General features: G+C 40.3%; 1 protein-coding gene across 1 annotated transcript in view; it reads left to right on the top strand.

Annotated features, from left to right (window-relative positions):
* Positions 1-7,906, top strand: part of CUL5 (cullin 5) — a gene marked incomplete at both ends in the record, with an annotated part of 71,410 nt that extends 63,504 nt beyond the window's left edge. The window contains 6 exons of the mRNA XM_084249944.1: positions 656-779; positions 1,059-1,234; positions 1,794-1,955; positions 2,594-2,712; positions 3,639-3,762; positions 7,712-7,906. Coding sequence (XP_084106070.1) covers positions 656-779; positions 1,059-1,234; positions 1,794-1,955; positions 2,594-2,712; positions 3,639-3,762; positions 7,712-7,906 — 900 coding nt within the window. The remainder of the gene's footprint in view (positions 1-655; positions 780-1,058; positions 1,235-1,793; positions 1,956-2,593; positions 2,713-3,638; positions 3,763-7,711) is intronic.
* Positions 7,907-20,241: the final 12,335 nt, after the last annotated feature.

Here is a 20,241-nt window from a genome sequence, read left to right as displayed (position 1 = left end):
GAGTTTATCCCTAGGAAACCAGTTTGCAACGAAAGTACGTTTTGCTGTCTATGGTGAGCTGAATAAATGAAGACAAATTTTGAAGAAATATTTTGATTGATCGTTTATGATGGTTTCTGTTATTTGTGTGGTGGTTTTGGATTGAGGAACTAGAAGTGAAGTTTGTACTTCATGCATTACTGCATATAATATGTAGTAATAACTGAAAGTTGCAGTGTGTACTGGGGGACTGATGCTATTTCATTGTACTGCAGTAAATGAAATTAGTACTGGAGTCCTGCAAAGAAAGGCAGGAGTGCCTTGCTATTCACTTTAGTTTCTGAGAATCAAGTTTGATCTTTCCAGGTAAAGACTATAATCATTGTAGGGCCTCCCCTGGTGGTGCGGCGGTTGAGCGCTGGGCTGCGAGGCCACAATGAGATAATTGTGGCGCTGGTTCTGCACAATTATCTGCAGCGCTGGTTCGTTCCCCAGCCGCTGGCAAGGGTCCCACAAAAAAAAAAAAAAGACTATAATCATTGTAATAGTGAAAGTGACAGGAAGAATTTTGTATTGAAGCATTTAAGTCTTAGTTTTCCATTAGATTTTTTCCAGATAGTAGATATACTTTGGGTTATGTATTATTTATTGCCTCTTCTGCCTTTTGTTTTCATAGGAAGTTGGTATGCCAGCAGATTATGTAAACAAACTTGCTAGAATGTTTCAGGACATAAAAGTATCTGAAGATTTGAACCAGGCTTTTAAGGAAATGCACAAAAATAATAAATTGGCATTACCAGGTATTATTTTATAGTTATATTTTTAAAAATTTAAAAGTGTATCTTTGTTTTCTAACTGATTGAAAATAAGCCTTGCCGATAACACTTAGAAAGTTCACATCCTTGAAGACATCAGGCAAAGCAGAATGCTAGATTTGCTTGCTAATGCTTATTTTAAAACAAAAGGACACTTTTAACAAAATATTTAGTTTTGTTTATTTTTAATCAAAGTTTACCCTGTATTCATTTTTAATTTTATCCATTGTTGAGGTTATTTTATTTTTATTTTCTTGTCTGTAGCTGATTCAGTTAATATTAAAATTCTGAATGCTGGTGCTTGGTCAAGAAGCTCTGAGAAAGTCTTTGTCTCACTTCCCACTGAACTGGAGGATTTGATACCTGAAGTAGAAGAATTCTACAAAAAAAATCATAGTGGTAGAAAATTACATTGGCATCACCTAATGTCAAATGGAATTGTAAGTAGATGGCTTGTTAGTTCAGATTATGGTTTGGCTGAAAGTAGCAGGACTCCAAATAAGATTTGCTAGAACAAGCTGGATCTTTGCCTCTCTCTTAATAAGTTTGAGGAGGCGTAGTACATCTGTGGTCCATCGAAGTTGTTAGGCATATAGGCTTCTGGTTATATCACCATTGTTAAGGTATTGCCCTTGTCTATAGATTCCAATATCATCCCTATGTCTGTCTTCCAGCCCACCAGGAAAGGAAAGATGAGGGTATGCCTACCTTTAAGGACAACTTCTAGAAGTTTCCCCGGCCATTTCCACTTACATCTCATTGGCTAGATCTCAGTCCATGGCCACATTTTGCTCCAGAGAAAGCTGGGAGATGAGCCTTTATTCTGGGCAGTCATTAAGGTCTGCGAAATCTTTATTACCATGTAAGAAAGAATGAATAGAAATTGGAAGACAACTAGCAGTCTTTTTCATATAGAATCTCATGTAAGAGATATGTAGTAGATAGATGGTGTTTATTATGAAAAGATTCTTGTTTTTTTTTTTAATTGTTTTATTATAGATAACATTTAAGAATGAAGTAGGTCAATATGATTTGGAAGTAACGACGTTTCAGCTGGCTGTGTTGTTTGCATGGAACCAAAGACCCAGAGAGAAAATCAGCTTTGAAAATCTAAAACTTGCAACTGAACTCCCAGATGCTGAGCTTAGAAGGACTTTATGGGTTGGTTTCCTTTGTCTTTAAGATTGTATACTCTTAAATAGCAGGAAATGTGTCTTGATTTGCTTGTAATAAATTTATAAATTCATAACACTCTCAAAGTGATCTTTAACCAGGGAAAATACCCTAGTGAGATAAATATGGAAAAAATGAATTGAAAATAAGTTACCAAAATGGAGGAAAAAAGAAAAAGGAGAAAAAGATTGAGTTGGTATTTAAAATGTTACATGGGAGTAGTATGCCTAAAGATTATTATACTGAGGATGTATTCAAAGATTTTATGATAACCCAAAGTCTAAGAATTAGAAAACATTGGTCCTTTTGAGGCTTATAATAGATTCTTTTTAGCCACCTGGAATATAACTGGCAAGTGGCATCTGCTATAGCCATATATGACCTGTAATTTCTAGTCTGATTATAAAGAGAATCATAGTGCTTCCTCATAACCAACTCTTTTTCTCCTCAGTCTCTTTCCTCATTATGCATTTACATTATTATATTCATGGACATACTAAATAAAAGTTTGAGTTCTAGATTTGTACTTTTATCTGTTGTCCCCTATGTTGGTCATGTTGCAGAATTGGTCTGAGTATTCTGTATTGTTTGTAGATGCTAATTATTTTGCCTTTTATTCTTCATAGTCTCTAGTAGCTTTCCCGAAGCTCAAACGGCAAGTTTTATTATACGAACCTCAAGTCAATTCGCCCAAAGACTTTACAGAAGGTACCCTCTTCTCAGTGAACCAGGAGTTCAGTTTAATGTAAGGTTTATGTTGGTTGATCTAAAATAAAAATACCTTGTTTGAATTTTAGTGCCTTCTTTTTAGTGAAATAATATTCTTTGTATAATACCTAAAACAAAAATTTCTGCATATTGCCATCACTCTGGATTTATGTCATTTGGCTGTTTATTAAGCATATTAATGACCTGGAGATATTTTCTTCTTGGCTCATTTTTCACAGACACATTTTGGTGTCTGAAATTATACTATAATACATCGCTTTTCAAAGTAAGCATTCTGGACCTCCCCTGGTGGCACAGCAGTTGAACGCTGGGCTGCAAAGCTGACTGCAGCCTCTGCAGCGCCCTTTCGATCCCTGGCCAATGGCAAGGGTCCTACATGGTGCGCAGATCTCTCCTGTTGCGCCCGCTGCTCCCCTCAGCAGTGTATTTCATCAGTCTGCCTGTTCTGTTCCCCGCTCTGGCTCTAGTGAATTCTCTCACCCTCCCGCTCTTCTGACTGTACCCAGTGCTTGTATAAATAAATAAAATAAAAATCTTTAAAAAAAAAAAAAACACAACAAAGAAAGTATCCTTTTGTACACCATAGCAAATTGATCCCTGCAAAGCACTGTTTTCTTAAGATCCAGTGAGAAGGTAGTGCTGAATTACAGCCGTGTATCTTTAGTCATCTAATCACTTTTGTGGCAATATAGATTATATTGATTTTGTTATTTATTATATTACCATGTTTGATTACCACAGTTTATTAGCATGATAACATTTTATCATGTTTGAGAGAAATCATAGGGTTCATTTAAAATGAAGCGTTTTATTACTTTAAATAATTCTGGATATTAATTTTTAGACCATTTCTAAATCTTTTCTCTCAGACATTGTTGCCATGATAAGATGTTTAAAAGGCCTTTCACTGTGAAATATTTGATTTTTTTTTTTTTTTTGTAGAAAAAATGCAAAAGTTCAGAAAAGGGGTAAAATCAACTTGATTGGACGCTTGCAGCTTACTACGGAAAGGATGAGAGAAGAGGAGAATGAGGGAATAGTTCAGCTACGAATACTAAGGACCCAGGTTTGTAATGTTGAGACAGAATGTCTACATTTAGAAAAACTGTGTTTTTATAATCTTCAAACTTTTTTGAATTTAAAAGCATTTAGAGGGCCTCCCTGGTGGCGCAGTGGTTGAGCGCTGGGTTGCGAAGCTGCCCGCAGCCTCTGCGACGCCGTTTCGATCCCCGGCTGCTCCCCGGCCACCGGAGGAGGGTCCCACATGGCACGCAGACCTCTCCTGCCGCCCACTGCTCCCCTCAGCAGTGTACTTCTGTCCTTCTGCCTGCTCTGCTCCCCGTTCTGGCTCTGGTGAATTCTCTCACCCTCCCGCGCTTCTGACTGTACCCAGAGCATGTATAAACAAAAACAAACAAACAAACAAACAAATAAATAAATAAAACATGCCTCTATAAAAAAATAAAATAAAAGCATTTAGATATTCAAACTTTTTGTAAGGAAGAGCTAATTTTCATTTTACTGGAATTTAAATTTGTAATGATGGTGCAGCGACATCTATATGGCTTGGTGGCCTCTGGTGGAGCCAAATCTGTTAATTGAGCAGAGCATTGGTTTTAAGTTTGTCTCCCTTTGACCACAATTGAATAAATGTACCCCAGCAACAAGTTATAATTCTAGAATGGGAATTTTCAGATTTTTATATAATTTTAAAAGACTTATAATTCCATTTGATATGAAATTTGGGAAATTTTAAAAACATTTTAAAGCTAGAATTATGATACCTTCTGAATAGGAAAACTAATAACTATTACAAATTATACAGTTTTATTTAAAAAGTCTCATTAAAGCAAAATTATGCCACTTTCAATATTTTTATTCAATAGTGTTTGAAACTACTGGCCAATGCAATAAAATATGAAACAAATATGAGGAAAAGATGAACAGTTTTTCATTATTTATATAGCATATGATATAATAAAGTAGCAGAAAAGATGGCTAAATAAATAAAAATCAGCTTTTCTATTTAGCAATTAATAAATAAAAGTAAATCTTAAGAGAAAAGCAAAAGAAGGTGTTGAGTTCATACACATTTCTTTAAAAGGACCTTCTTGAAGATAGTAGCCCTTTGCTGAGTGGTTCGGCAGATTTGAATAGAGAATGCTCTTTTATATTATCTAGTTTATTGGTGTGATTTACCTAAAATAGAATGCATTTCAAGTATAGTTTTTAGTGAGTTGTGATAAACATAAAATGCCTCTGTGGCCATCACATCAATTGAAAAGCAGTACATTTTTGTCTCTCCAGTACTTTCCCCATGTCTCCCCTCTAGCCTTGTTCCCTGCCCACTCTCCTATCCCCTCTCAGGCGCGCTCTGCCTGTTCCTGCTCTTCATGTAAATGGCATCAGGCAGCGCATATGTTCACATCTGACTCCTTTTGTTTCACGTGAAATATTGTATTCTTTAATAATAGGATTAAGTAACCTGAGTCAGTTTGTCCCATATTTGTTGCCAAGTTTACTGAATTGCATATAATAATTCAACTAGAAATATTTTTTGGAATTTTGTAAGTTGACGCTTAGCTTATTAGAAAAAATAGAGTTAAGAGTGATTGAGTACCTTAGAAAAATAAGGATACAGCGCCTCCCTGGTGGTGCAGGGGGTTAAGTATCAGCACTATGAGGCAATCCACAGCCACTGCAGCACGAGTTCTATCCCCGGTCAGCCAGGGAGCTACCCACATGGCGTAGCAGACCTCTCCTGGCTCACCCGCTGCTCCCCTCAGCAGTGTACTTCAGTTGATCTGCCTATTCTTTTCCCCACTCTGTCTCTGGTGAATCCTCTCACCCCCCACACCTCTGGCCTATACCCCAGCTCTTGTATGCATAAATAAAAATAAATCTTTTTTTAAAAAGATTTATATTTATTTATGCAAATAAGAAGTGGGGTGTCGGCCGGGGGTGTCAAGGAGGGGGCCACGGGATGAGAGGATTCACCAGAGAGGTGAAGAGCATAACAGGTGGATCTACTGAAATACACTGCTGAGGGGAGCAGCAGGCAAGACAGAGGTCTGTGCCATGAGGGTTAGCTCTCTGGCCAGGGATCAACTCAGGTCATAGTGGTGATAGCACTGAGACTTAATCCCTAGGCCACCAGGGAGACTTCAAGTATCTGGATGAGGATGAGAAGAATTCACTTGACCTCATAATGACAGTTAAGGGATCGTCCCCTCTATGCAGTTATGTCAGGGTACTGGTTTCTTGCGCTCGGCAGCTATGAAGTGCTTTATCTGTCACTTAAGGAATTTGACTCTCTGTCGCTGTCTATTGCTGATGTCTAGCAGATGAACTGTGGTTTAATCTTTTTCCTGTTAGTAAGGGCCACATAGCCTCTTCCCTGCTCTGACTACTGGTCCCCTGCTCTTACTAAACTCGTGAGCCTTCTGAGGTGGCCGCTTCTGTGTGGTCCCTTGGCCTACATGGCACACTGTCATTGCCATCTGCTGCTGCAGAATAACCTTCTCCTGCCACTGAAGACACTAGGGCAGTTCTTTTACCTCCAAACAATCTTGTGTGGAAACAGAGAGATTTGGGAATACATTTTGTTTCCATCATCTCATTTGTTGCTCTTCTGGTGACCTCTTCAGCACATTAAATGGGGCCAGGGATAGGACCCCTGCTCTCTGATTTCCTCTTATCTTCTCTGATAGCCACAATTTTCACCTCTATCAAAGCTAAAAGAGGAGGAGTTGGAATTTTTATTGCTGCTATTCCTCTTCCTCCCAATTCCTGTAATCTTCAGTTTGTCAGATGAGACAGAGCGTCTGCTTTTAGGGACAGACTTTCCTTCTTCCTTCTTTCTGTCAGGACCTTTGATATAAATTCCTATGATCAGCTGGATGTACTGAGAGTGAGAGAAATTCACCTGACTTTCTACGAACAGTGAAGGAATCACCTTATCTGTGTAAAGAAGTTGAAGGTTCTTTACTTTCACTGAATAGCACCTGATTCCAAAGCTTACTGCTTTGCAGAAAAACTCCACTTTGTATGTTAAAAGCAAATAATTATTTCATTTTCTGTTTTTATATTTCTTTTATATAAATTCTAGTTCACTCACCATTTTATTCACCAAGGCCTTTAATTGACAAAGGAACAAAAAAGAAAAACATTTATTTTTAATGATTTTCTAATTTATGTCTATTAGAAACTTGATGGTAGTTAAATTGTCGAGGAAAACATTGATAAAATTGACTTAGATGAAAAATGCTTATGAGTGTAGAAAGTTAAAACATAATTCAAGCTATTGTCAGCCACTGTGACATAAGTTTAACGCTTACCAGGGAGCTAACCTTCGGCATTATATTTCATTGGATCCGCCTGTTCTGCTCCCCATTCTATCTCTGGTGAATCCTCTCATACCCTGCCCACCACACCTCTGGCCTATACTCCAGTTCTTGTATGCATAAATAAATAAAAAAGTATTAAAAAATAGTAATTTAAGTAAGAGTCAGTACAAACTGAAGATAACAACATGCAATTTATTGTTCCAATAAATACCTGAAAAATAGTAATTAGTGGTCTTTAAAACATATATCAACTAGCCTATACTCCTTCTCCTCCTCCTCCTGAGTAAGAGGGGAAAGTATATATGAGGGGTTTGTTGTTTCTTAACTGATGTCTAACACAATGCCAGATTACGTACTCATATTGTTCACAGGTTAGATCAGTTTTTAAAATGTGCATAGTGTGGAAATAACACCAAAATGCCAGGTGTGGTTTTCTTGCAGCGGAGAGGTTATAGGTAATTTTGCTTTTCCTCGTTTTTTAAAATCTCTGTACTAAGCAGTTTTTTAATTTGTTAAGTAAAAGATACTGATTTCAACATTAATCTCCTAGTGATTGCTAATCCTTTGGATAGATATTACATAGATCATGAAATACATACAATTTATTTTTTATTCTACTTACAATAATTCAGTATGTTAACATTCTTTCATTTTTCTTTTTTATTTTAGGAAGCTATCATACAAATAATGAAGATGAGGAAAAAAATTAGTAATGCCCAGCTTCAGACTGAATTAGTAGAAATTTTGAAAAACATGTTCTTGCCACAAAAGAAAATGATAAAAGAGCAAATAGAATGGCTAATAGAGCACAAATATATCAGAAGAGATGAATCTGATATCAACACTTTCATATATATGGCATAATTTTTAATATGATGGACAATGATAAGAACCCAAATTTTGGAGTGCTTGGGCAGAAAGTCATAACAGTGTGTGCCAGAAGATGGTTCATTTGGACTTTGATTACATAAATATTAAAATCTCTGCCTTACCTACAGAACAACTATATTTTGCCAATCACTTTAGTTAGCATGATGGCATTCCCTTCATGTTGCACACTCTTTAACAGCATGCTGTTTTGTGGAGAAATTTGCATTCATGAAGAGCCCATTATGAACTTTAAAAGTAAATTTGATTTATACCCACCAGAAGAGATACAGATGGAAGGGTGAGGGCGGGCTTCTTATCGCTTTATTTCCTCTTACAAAAATGTACTTACTTGCACATGGAAGGATCTTCAGATATTTGTGCACTGAAAAAATGCTGTTATGTTTTGTTTTTAACTGTAATTAAAGCTAGAAATAGCACTGTTGGCTTCTTTGATGGGAAAAGTGAGCTGGTCTACACAGCACTGGGAGGGAGAGGGCAGGTAGGTGAGAAGAGAAGTGTTGGGTCACACCAGACTGTTCAGACCCCACTTAAGTAGAGTGGCCGGGTTTTTAAAGTGCCCTGAAAATGGAGTTAAATTTTTCCAGCTACAAATATTGGCTTTCTTTCAGTAGGAGATTGCTGTTTGGTTGTATGTTATTAAATGATAAGAACTTTTTAATCTTAAATGACTAGAGAGCGTGTTTTGAAAAAGTGGAGCTGGTATTATTGCTTCAGTTGTTTGAGAAAAGGTAAGGATATAGGTAGGTCATTTCAACTGCAGAGTCAAAATAGCAAAAACAAACATCAAGTGTTTACTATCATACTTTATATACCTAATATTTATTATGCCATATCTAAATTTATTTAAAGTGAGGCAGAGGCAGAAATCTCATGTGCTCTGATATAATACAGTTATATAACTGATCTCTTAATTTGTAGCTTAGGAATATTTTGATATTTTAAGGTCTCATGATTAGGGATTTATAACCTCAGGTTTCTGGAAAGGAAGCATTCTATTTTAAAAAGTAGCAATTAAATATCACTCACCTAAGAAAGACAAAAACCACAAGACCTGAATAACATAAGCAAAATTGTTGCGATCTTAATATGAGCAGTAAACTTGCCAAATATATGTACATATATATTTATATATTTTTAAAATGTTCAGTAGGCAACACTTACCTTATTCCTTTCAGTCAATCCAAAGTAGCAACGTATTAGTTGCTGGCAACTGAATGCCCAGAGTAGTCGAGATTTTAGGACTTGAGAACAGAACAACTTAAAAAAGAAAAGCTTATTCCCCATTGGGCAAATAAGGCTCAGCGTGGTCTTTTATTCATTATGGTGCATGTTTCAAATTTTCTTGCAAATTATTTTATATCTTGTATTGATATTAAGTAATATTTTAAATGTATGGTTTTGAAGACGGTAGGAAATGAGTGCTGGAGCATTGAAAGGCATATGGTATTGTTAGTAAGTACCTGCAAGACCATTTCATGGGCTCTGTCCCCAATCCCAAGAGGCTTTGTGAGCTGCCTGCTGAAAGAAAAGAAAGCAACGTTAAAACATTCACAGTTTTGCTGGTTAGAGTCAAATGCATGTTCTGAAACTCAGAAAATTGGAATTTTGTTTCTAATTTAAAATCTTACACTGAGCATATTGTGAAGAGTTAATAGTGCTCACTGTTTTCTCTAATTAGATGACTGCTAACAATGGATAAATTTGAAATTAAAACAATTTAGTAATAATTGTGGCCCTCGTGTTTAACAGATACTTTGGTGTTGGCATATATGCTTATCTAGTGCAAGAATGCCTAAGGAAGAAACAATGAAAGGAAAAGTCATAGGCCATTTTTTAAAGTTTAAGATTTATTGTTGTTTTAAACCATAATTGTTCTCAAAACGTTTTTGGAGTTTCTAATCTTTTTGGTCATAATTTAAGAATGAAAGCCATGATGTTTTGATTTATAAAGGCAAATTTAATGCAAAAGTGGGTAACTAAATCCCTAGCAAAGTTTTCTATTAAATTTTATAAATTTTTTAATAGCTAATTATGTCCTAATTGTATTTTAGGGAATTACACAGCAGAAAATACTGTAGACTTAAAGTTTTCATCATTTTTTTCATTTAATGTATTCAAAAGTTTAACTACTTTTTGGTGTTTATGGAAACCATTTAGTTGACAAGGTGCCTATACCATTGTTGAATTTTCTTTAGATAGGTTTTGATGATAGATTTGCTAATTAAAAAAAGAAAAAAGAATCTGAAAAAAAAAAAAAACTTACCAGCAATTTGCTAAAGATACAGAATCAGCTAGTATTCTTTATCAGGTTCCTTTTCTCTAATGTGCACTTGAAATTAGTGCTGGGCAGGGATGAAACCTGACACAGTTAAGGGAAAGGAATCTCGGCCAATATATCTGTATGTGTGTGTCTTTATACACTCTCACACACACACACATATATGGCACACTTGTCCCCCCACAAGTAGTGTGGCAATAGGTTGCTCCAGGGGTTAATACTTTGAATACTCAACTTCTAATGTAAACATGGAGCCATCTGGAAAATGTTAACCTTTGTTCCTATGTCATTGCCAGAGTCAGTAGACAGGACACACAATTTATGATTTTATATTTATACACACCTTGTATAAATATAAAGATGAAACAATTTTAATAAAATAAATATTAGAACATTATTGTTTTGCTGATTTAATGAGGATCTTGAAATAAATTCTGATGTCTTCCAATTTTTACCTTCATTGGAGGGGTCCCTGCATTCGTTTTATTTAAGTCTCTTATTTTGTGCATAAATGTTAAAAATTTCCAAAAATGAAATGTTAGCATTCTTATTTTTACTTTTTATTAAATTTAATACAAAATAGACTGGAGTAGTTAAATATTTTGCATTATTTACAGTAACATGTCATAGCCCTGCTCAAAGGGCACATTTTAAAGATTCAATTTGGGTGAAAGATTTGCTAGTTTTCCAGAAAGATTTGTAATCTTAAACTCAGCTGGTTTTTTCTATTTTCATGTAAATGACTGGGATGCTATCTTACAAACTCTTCCAAGGTCATGTGAAATAAACATTATGTGAGAGCTTTCCTGTCATCTACACTATCTGTGTCGTCTGGAGTGTTGTTGAACAAATTGGAGTTCCTAGATTGCAGTCTTTCCTCCTATGGTATCTACGATTCTGAATGTGTGCCACTACATACTGAGATGACAATGCTGTACAATTTTAAATGGTAGCAGTTTCTGTATGCAGTAGGCTGAAATATTTTGATGAACTGCTTAATTTTTGGATTTTATTTTTTAAGTTGTATAATTTATTTTCTTGCAAAATAAAAATGTAATATAAAAGCTTCTATCTAGAAAATGTTGATGTTCTACCATAAAATAGTTTTAAGAGTTTAAATATTTATATATTTCATGGTGAAATAACAAATCTGAGCCAGTCTTAAGAATCGAAAATAGGAATAGTAACCCACTTATTTTAGAGTTCAAAGTTTAGTTCAAAATGAACTAAGGAATGTAACTTTTCTGTTGATGATAACATATAGCTAACATGCCTTAACAAGGGCAAAAAATTCAAAAAGTGACTGATACCTGCATTTATTAGTTTAAATAGGCTATAGCCAGACTTTAAATTTTCTATCAGATAAAAGCAAATATTAAATACATGTTTTGTATATATTTGAAAATTTGTGATAAAAGTTTAAAGCTAGAGATAAGTTAGTATAAGGTCATAAAGATGTACAGTGAGTTTGTTTGGATTGCTATAATAAAATGCCATGCACTGGGTTGGCTTATAACAACAGAAATTTATTTCTCACAGTCTGGAGACCGGAAGTCTGAGATGAGGGTGCAGAACAGTTGGTTCTGATGAGAAACATCCTTCAGATTGCAGACCCTGAGTTCTCTGTGTCCTTAAATGGTGGGAAGGGCCATGGGTCTCTTTTATAAAAGCCGTAACTCCATTCATGAATGTTACACACAAGACCTAGTTACAGGTTTCCCCTGCTACCTGGAAGATAGTTTACCTATAAAAACCATTTTTAAAACAAAGTAGCATGAAATGAAGAAACAGTTGACATTCATTTATATGTAAAATAAATTACTGGGGGGGAAATTTGGGTGTTCCCAGGCCCTCAACCTACCAGGTCATACCAAGTAACACAAAACCTGAAGACACTGATAATAAAGACAGGAATGATGTGATACATACACAGCAATGTAAAGTAGTTCATGACAGATTTTTGTCAATTGGGTGTTGGGTGGCCAGATAAGACTGCATTTCTGGGTAGAGAGCATTTACAGTAGCCAAATTTCTACGCAGCAGGAGCAACTGTCCTCTGGCTCCCTCCCGGCCTAGTGATTTCAGCAATGGGCTACAAACATTTCCACATGTCTACAAAAGAAGTTCTCTCTCCTCTGCAGCACGAGTTCGATCCCCAGCCAGGGAGCTACCCACATGGTGCAGCAGACCTCTCCTGACTCACCCACTGCTCCCCTCAGCAGTGTATTTCAGTCAGTCTGCCTGTTCTGCTCTCCACTCTGTCTCTGGTGAATCCTCTCACCCCCCACTCTTCTGGCCTGTACCCCAGTTTTTGTATGCATAAATCTTTAAAAAAATTTTTTTAAAAAGTTCTCTCTTGACAGTTGTACTTCCAGGATCTAAAGGAAGGACAGGTTTGATAGGAAATAAAAATAAAAATAGAAAACAAGAGAAATGGCATGTGCAGTTTGACCAAGCCTAGTACAGTTGTTTCCTACAGCTGCAGTGACAAAGGACAGATCCTCCCCTAATAAACGTATTGACAACTGAAGATATGCCAGGTCAAAAGTGCCTTTGCTGCAGCCCACAGGAGGGTCACCCTAGTCATTACAGTATGCCCTCATAGTCACTCATCTGCCAAAACCTATTTACATGACCATTAGGTCGTGTTCACAGGTATGGGGGCAAGGACTTTGGGGGGACACTATTCAACCTAGTGTGAATATCCTAGTTATGAATTTAATACCTATTTCCCCCCTAAATTTCTCTTTAAATTTTCCAATTTGTTCCCTGTTGTGAAAATATTGTTCTGCTGTTCCTAAAACGAACCCCTTCTATAAAGCCACCTGGGGCTTATGATTGTGGTTATGGACATTTACAGAGAGGAAGAGGCCAACATTTTTGATCAAGGCTGGTAGGTGGTTCACTTTTCCGACTTCAGGACCCACTTAGAATTTTGCCAATAGATGGCGCCAGTGACCAGATCGCTATCATGTTAACCAGACATTGTTAGAGCAATGAGCTAGCAAGAGCTCATCTGGGAAAGACAGAAACGTTAACTACTGAGGAGTGATACCTCAAAACTACAGAGATGCAAACAAACATTTTTAGCTCTATCTTAACGGCATTTTTTTTAAATCTCTACCTCCATTAGTATCTCATGGGGAAAAAAATGTAGTCATTTCAAAAAAAAATATTTTTAAAGATTTATGCATGAAAGAACTGGGGTGGGGGGCCTCCCCTGGTGGCGCAGCGGTTGAGCACTGGGCTGCGAAGCTGCCCGCAGCCTCTGCAGCGCCGGTTCGATCCCCCGACGCCAGCGAGGGTCCCACATGGCGCACAGACCTCTCCTGCCGCCCACTGCTCCTTTCAGCAGTGTATTTTGTCAGTCTGCCTGTTCTGTTCCCCGCTATGGCTCTGGTGAATCCTCTCACCCTCCCGCGCTTCTGACTGTACCCAGTGCTTGTATAAATAAATAAATAAATCTTTAAAAAAAAAGAAAAGAAAAGAACTGGGGTGGAGGGCTTTGGTCTTCGCACTTCTGGAGACGGGCGTGCAAGACAGGATTGGGGGGGATTGCATACTCTCCACAGAGGCGGAAAATGGCATAGGGTTTGAAACATAGTGGACTACGTGCACCAGCAACAAACTACAAACTTTGTAGTAGGAGAACCCTTGGATCTCATTAGGCTCATCTTGGATGAGCGAATTTATATGAAAATGAGAAATGACAGAGAGCTTTGAGACAGATGCCATGCTTATGATCAACATTTAAATATGCTATTGGGAGACGTGGAAAAAACTGTAACTACTATAGAAATTGATGAGGAACTATGAAGAAATCTATAAATCAACAAGATGGAATATTCCCATGCTCTTTGTCCAGGGAGATGGTGGTGTTCTAGTTGCTACCCACCCCCCACCCCACCCCCATTGAGAGCTGGCTGAAACAAATAATTTATCCCATATGGAAAATAGGAGACTTTGTACAATTGCTCTTTTTTTTTTTTTTAAGATTTATTTGTTTATGCATATAGGAGCTGGGGCACAGGCCAGAGGTGTGGGGGGTGAGAGGATTCACCAGAGACAGAGTGGGGAGCAGAACAGGCAGGCTGATGAAAAAAACTGCTGAGGGGAGCAGAGGGCAAGATAGGAGAGGTCTGCTGCACCATGTGGGTAGCTCCCTGGCAGGCCGGGGATAAAACTCGTGCTGCAGAGCCTTCGGATAGCTTCATAGTGTGGTGCTTAACCCCTTGTGTCACCAGGGAGCCCCCAATTGCTCTTTAAATGTAGAAGATACAAGTTTGCTATTTAAATGTAGAAGATACTCACAAGAGAAACCTGTGTGAATTTTGATATTAAGAAATGACGAAGGATTCTTCCACTCCTGAAATGAGTTGATTTGCAGATAACTCACAAATTCTTAAGCTAAATGGCATTTTTATTTTTCGCCAACTTGTCGAATAAATGTGGTCAACAAGACATAGAAAATTTTTTCAGGAGTTAATTTGCTCCAATTGTTCTTTTTTTTTAAGATTTATTTATTTATGCATACAAAAACTGGGATGTAGGCCAGAGGTAGGGGTGAAGGGGGGGGTAGCTGAGAGGATTCACCAGAAACAGAGTGGGGCGCAGAACAGGCAGATCCACTGAAATACACTGCCTAGGGGAACAGCGGGTGAGACAGGAGAGGTCTGCTGTGCCAGGGATCAAACTTTTCTGCAGTGGCTGTCAAAAGCTTCATAGTATTGAGACTTAACCCCTTGTGCCTCCAGTTGTTTTTTCCTCTTTAAATAACATTTGCTCCCTTTTTTATTAAAAAAAAAAAAAAAGAACTGGGGTGTAGGCCAGAGGTGGGGGAGGTGAGAGGATTCACCAGAAACAGAGTGGATCTACTGAAATACACTGCTAAGGGGAGCAGTGGGCGAGACAGGAGAGGTCTGCTGCTCCACGTGGGTTAGCTCCCTGGCGTGGGATCCAACTCAGGCAGCAGTGGCTGGGGATAATTTGATAATACTGAGACTTTAATCCCTGCACCACCAGGGGGCCCAGTTCAGTCATTTTTATCTAAACTCTGTCCAATTCAGTTATCTTTTCTTAAATTTGAGGTTTGAGGCCTGTCACTTTCAGGATTGTTCCCTTCACGCATTCTGTCCTGGACATTCATATCACCCTGACAGGCTTCAGGGCGACTGTGGTCACCTCCACACTGACTTGTATGGCGAGACCTCAATTTCCCAAGAGCCTGACCTCTGAGACACCAACTCCCTGGCAGCTGACTTGTATACTCTTCACAGGACAAATGGAAAGTCACCTCGTTAGCTGTTTGGGGAGTTTTGGGTTGCAGGGGATTTCTGCAAGGCTGCCTCTCAGGCTCTTCATATCTAAGCAGCCACCTCAGTCTTGTACTTAACTTTTTGCTGCTGTGTGGGCTTTCTGCTGCTGCTTTCTGGAATGACTGAATCAGGGAACTCTGATTTATTCTCTTAATGCTGAACTTGTGGTGTGTGCATCTGTGTGTGTGAGTGTGTCTGTACACGTGTGTCTGTGTGTGTGTAGGGGGTTCTGCTGTCATGCTTTCTTGTGCCTCACTGCAGGGGGAACCCGGGTCAGGTCTGTGTCAAGGACTCATCCTTATCGATCTCCTAGCTTCCTCTCCCAGATCTAGCTTTTCTTCCCAAATCTGCTTCACCTGTACAGGTGACCGCCGACTTATGATGGTTCAACTTAAGGCTTTTTGATTGTATAATGGTGGGAAAGCAATGTATGTTCAGTGGAAACTGAATTTGGAAAGTGGAATTTTGGAGAGGTTATGAAATGCAGTTGTGATGCTGGGTGGTGAGTCTCAGCTCCAGGCAGCCATATATCACGGAGGTAAACATGCACACTTCAGGGTGTCCCTGGTGGCGCAGAGGTTAAAGTCTCAGCACTCTCAAGCTATTGCCAGCCACTGCTGCATGAGTTCAATTCCCGGTCAGGGAGCTAACCCACCTGGCATGGCAGACCTCTCCTGTCTGCTCTCCTCAGTGCTGCTGCTTTCTCAGTGCTGTCTGCTCTCCTCAGCCTGCTGCTCTCCTCAGTGCTGTATTTCACTGGATCTGCATGTTCTGCTCCCCACTGTCTTTAGTGAATCTGCTCACCTCCCCCCCACACCTCTGGCCTACACCCCAGTTCTTGCATGCATACATAAATAAAAATAAATCTTTGAAAGAAAAAAAAAACATGCGCACTCAACAGCCAGGTGTTGACCGTCAGTACAGTATGCTGTGCATTACATGAACTCGCCAGTGTGCTATTGTAAATAGGCTGTGTGTTAGGTGACTGCCCACTGTGGGCTCCTCTAAGTGTTCTGAGCACAACTCGGTAGCTGGACCAAGCTATGGTGTTCGCTAGGTTAGGGATATTTTCCTGTTGTCTACTTTAGTGGGTTTACTGGAATTAATCCTATTGTAAATTGAGGAAGCTCTGTTTTCGCTGGGTATTGGAAAAATGAGTTTTCAAATTTTTCTCATCTTTCATGGGAACTGAGTGTGACTTTAGGACTTTAGAGTGATATTTTAGATTTGCTTCCCTTTGTTTTGCGTTGGTTGTGGCTTCATATGCTGGGTGTGAGGTGGGGTCCTCACAAATTTCAAACAAGTGGATGGGAGGTGCAGATTATCACAGCAAAGTTGTAATTGCGTTCCTGGCCTTCTGCGTGCATTTTGTGCTCCATCTGCTGTGGTGTGACCTCTTCCTCCTTCTCCATGCAGGTTCTCTCAGGTCTGTCTCCACATAGATTCTTCATGGTGTCATCTCATTCACATCACACCTTCAGTAGTTACTTCTCTGCTCCAGCTCCAGTTGTCACGCTTTAATCCGGAGCTGGTTTCCAATTCTGTGGGCAAAGACCAGAATTAACAAAGATCAGGTAATAGTTTTATTAATAACAGACCAGAATTAGTTTTTATTCATTTACAAGTCTAATCTGCCCCAAGTATAGACCGTGGGCTCTCCAGTTATTCTGGACACAGTGGGTCTCCCTATTTTCTATTTTAAAAATCTTGAATTTTCAAATTCCTAAATTTTTTTTAAAGATTTATTTTTATTTGTTTATGTATACAAGAAATGGGGTGTAGGCCAGAGGTGCAGGGGGTGAGGGGTGCCGGGTTGGGGTGAGAGAATTCACCAGAGTGGTGAGCAGAACAGGCGGATCCTTCTCAGGGGAGCAGCAGATGAGATAGGAGAGGTCTGGTCTGCTGCGCCATGTGGGTTAGCTCCCTGATCGGGGATCAAACTCATGCCACAGTGGCTGGTGATAACTTCATAGTGGTGAGACTTTAACCCCTGTGCCACCAGGGAGGCCTCCAAATTCCTAAATTCCTAAAGGAAGTTACTAATTATATTCTTGCCAGCTGCTCATACTAGTGCTAAAGCTGCCTCTTTTTTGAAGGTAGCTCTGAAGAGCAGCCATGTACTATAGTTCTGGAGTAAATTTACTGTCCTCCCCCAACTGCCTTTAAATCTCTTCAGACTTCCTCAGAAAGCAGTCCTGTTCCACACAGTGGCACTATTTCCTGGCATGCCTCTGAGGATAGGAATGTCCCCTGAAAGCTGACCCCTGTACTTTGGAGGCATGTCCTGGGCGGTGAAACTAGTGAGGTGGTCAGTGCCCGCCCTGGCACTTCACGGCTGGCTTCCAACTGCAGACCTATTCCTGTAGCTCTGTGACCTTGGACAAGCAAGTGTCCGCAGCTGGGTTCTATGTCTGCACAACATGCACAGTAACACTCCCTAATTCATTGGGTTTTGTGAGTATTAAATAAATCAAACTGAGAAACTCCCCCATACTAAGAATTACATGAAAACTACTCATTGGTTTTGGCCTGTCACAACCGATCATCTCTGTGTATTAGGCCAGAACACCTGTTTAATTTCCTGACTTATTTCTATAAAAGATTCAACTTTTTTAGTTAAAGATATACTCTGTTACTGTGTGTTGTACATTCCACAGACTCACAGCTTAAGCTATAATGAATTCCTTTCAATAAGTAGGAAAAGGCTTGTGCTTGGCCTAGAGTAGGTTCAGCATACCGGAGCCTGAGCATGACCTTCAAGGGAGCAAGGTAGGACGCAGAAACCTGTGGAAACAAGATCTGGTGGCTGAAAAATTACTCTTCCATTAAAGGACCAATCTGGGGTGACTGGGAAATCAAAGGAAAGGGTGCTGTACTTGTCTAGTATGTAAAGCTCACCCCAAACACAGTAGCTTAAAACAACAATAGCCATTTATTTTCTTGCTGTTTCTGTGGCGCAAGATTTTAGGCAGGGGTGCCTCCCTGGTGGCACAGGGGTTAAAGACAGTGCTATCAAACTATCCCCAGCCACTGCAGCACCAGTATGACTCCTGGCTAGGGAGCTGACCCACATGGCACAGCAGACCTCTCTTGTCTCGCCCGCTGCTCCCCTCAGCAGTGTGTTTCAATGGATCTGCTTGTTCTGCTCCCAACTCTTTCTGGTAAATCTTCTCATTTCCCCCCTCCCCCCACCACCCCAAGCACCTGTGGCCTGTACTCCAGTTCTTGTATGCATAAATAAATAAATCTTTAAAAAAAAAAAGATTTTAGGCAGGGCACAGGACAGTTGTCACTGCTGTCTGATGTCTGGAGTCTTAGCTGGAAGACTTCACAGCCAGGAGTGGAAATCTCTGCACTCGCCCAGGAGGCCACATCACATTTCCTCTGCCATCCTCCACCTGCCAGGCAGTTGGTATTCTTTTCCAGATTCAGGGGAGAGACACAGACCCCTCTTCCATTGGGAAAAGTGAGGGTCAGTCATATTAAAAGAAAGTGGCTGTCTTGGAAAAAATGCAATTTCTCAGAGCTGCCGACAGTATTTGATAATAGGTTAAACAGAACATGTTTTGAGCCTTTTACTTTAGGAGAGGCATGGGTTTGGAGTAAGCTGTCTTCAAGCGTTTGTGTGTTGTCACTGCTGTTATCTCCTATGACAATCCTCACCAGGGAAGACTAAGTTACTAAGTCATAAAGATCGCCTGTCTCCAGATGAAGATCCCAGGTTCAGGGATGGGCTCCCCAAAATGTGTGACTACTCAACCACAGCTGCCATTTCTATGGCTCTTTTGCAAAAGGTGCAGGAAGGTGCCTTAACTGTAATATAACGACATAAGCTCTGACCCCGGTTCTAGCACTTTCTGTTCCATCACGGACAAAAACTTAACTTTGTACTTCTGTTACTCATTCGTTAAAAGGTGGACAAAGCATTAACACATGGAATTTTGTGAAGACTTATATAATCCGTGTTACTTGTTCAGAACAGTTAGCTATTCACATGTCTTCTCTTCCTCTTCCTCCTCCTGCTGAAAAAATATCGCAAAATTGTCTCACCATAATTAAAAGCTTACTGGAATACTTACAAGCACGTCCATGAGCCCTGCGGGGGTGAGAACCGGCTCAAGGAAATGAAAGGCTCAGGTTACACATAAACCTGTGACCTGGGAGGTCAGAAGTGGTGGAAACTGGAAAACTCCGCGCGTCAGGTGCTTGCTGGATTCTGTGCCAGCGGCTCAAGACGCGTCCGTCATTTGTCACCGGGCGCCTCGCCCGGACGCTGCGAGTCCGGGTGCCGGGCCCGGCCCCCGCCGCGCCCCTCTCAGGCTGCGGGCCAATAGCCGCTGGGCGAGCTGCCATTGGCGGAGACTGTGCGGGGGCGGCGCGAGGGGAAGGAGGCGGGGCGAGGACAGGGAGCCGGGGCGGGGCGTGGGCAAGGAGGCGGGAGTTGGCAGGGAGGCGGGGCGGGGCGACGTCAGGGGGCGGGGCGATGTCAGGGAGGCGGGGCGGGGCGAGGGTTGGAAGCGGGTGAGACCGGGAGGAGGGGCGGGGCGAGGGCAGGGAGAAGGGGCGGGGCGAGGGCTGGAAGCGGGTGAGACCGGGAGGAGGGGCGGGGCGGGGCGAGGGCAGGGAGGCGGGGCGAGCCCGGGAGGCGCGGCGGGGCGTGGGGAGAAAGCGGGCGAGGGCAGGGAGGAGGGGTGAAGCGCGGGCAGGGAGGGGGT

Source organism: Talpa europaea (assembly GCF_964194135.1).
Source record: "Talpa europaea genome assembly, chromosome: 12".
Classification (NCBI taxonomy): domain Eukaryota; kingdom Metazoa; phylum Chordata; class Mammalia; order Eulipotyphla; family Talpidae; genus Talpa; species Talpa europaea.
This window is presented reverse-complemented; position numbering and strand designations above follow the sequence as displayed.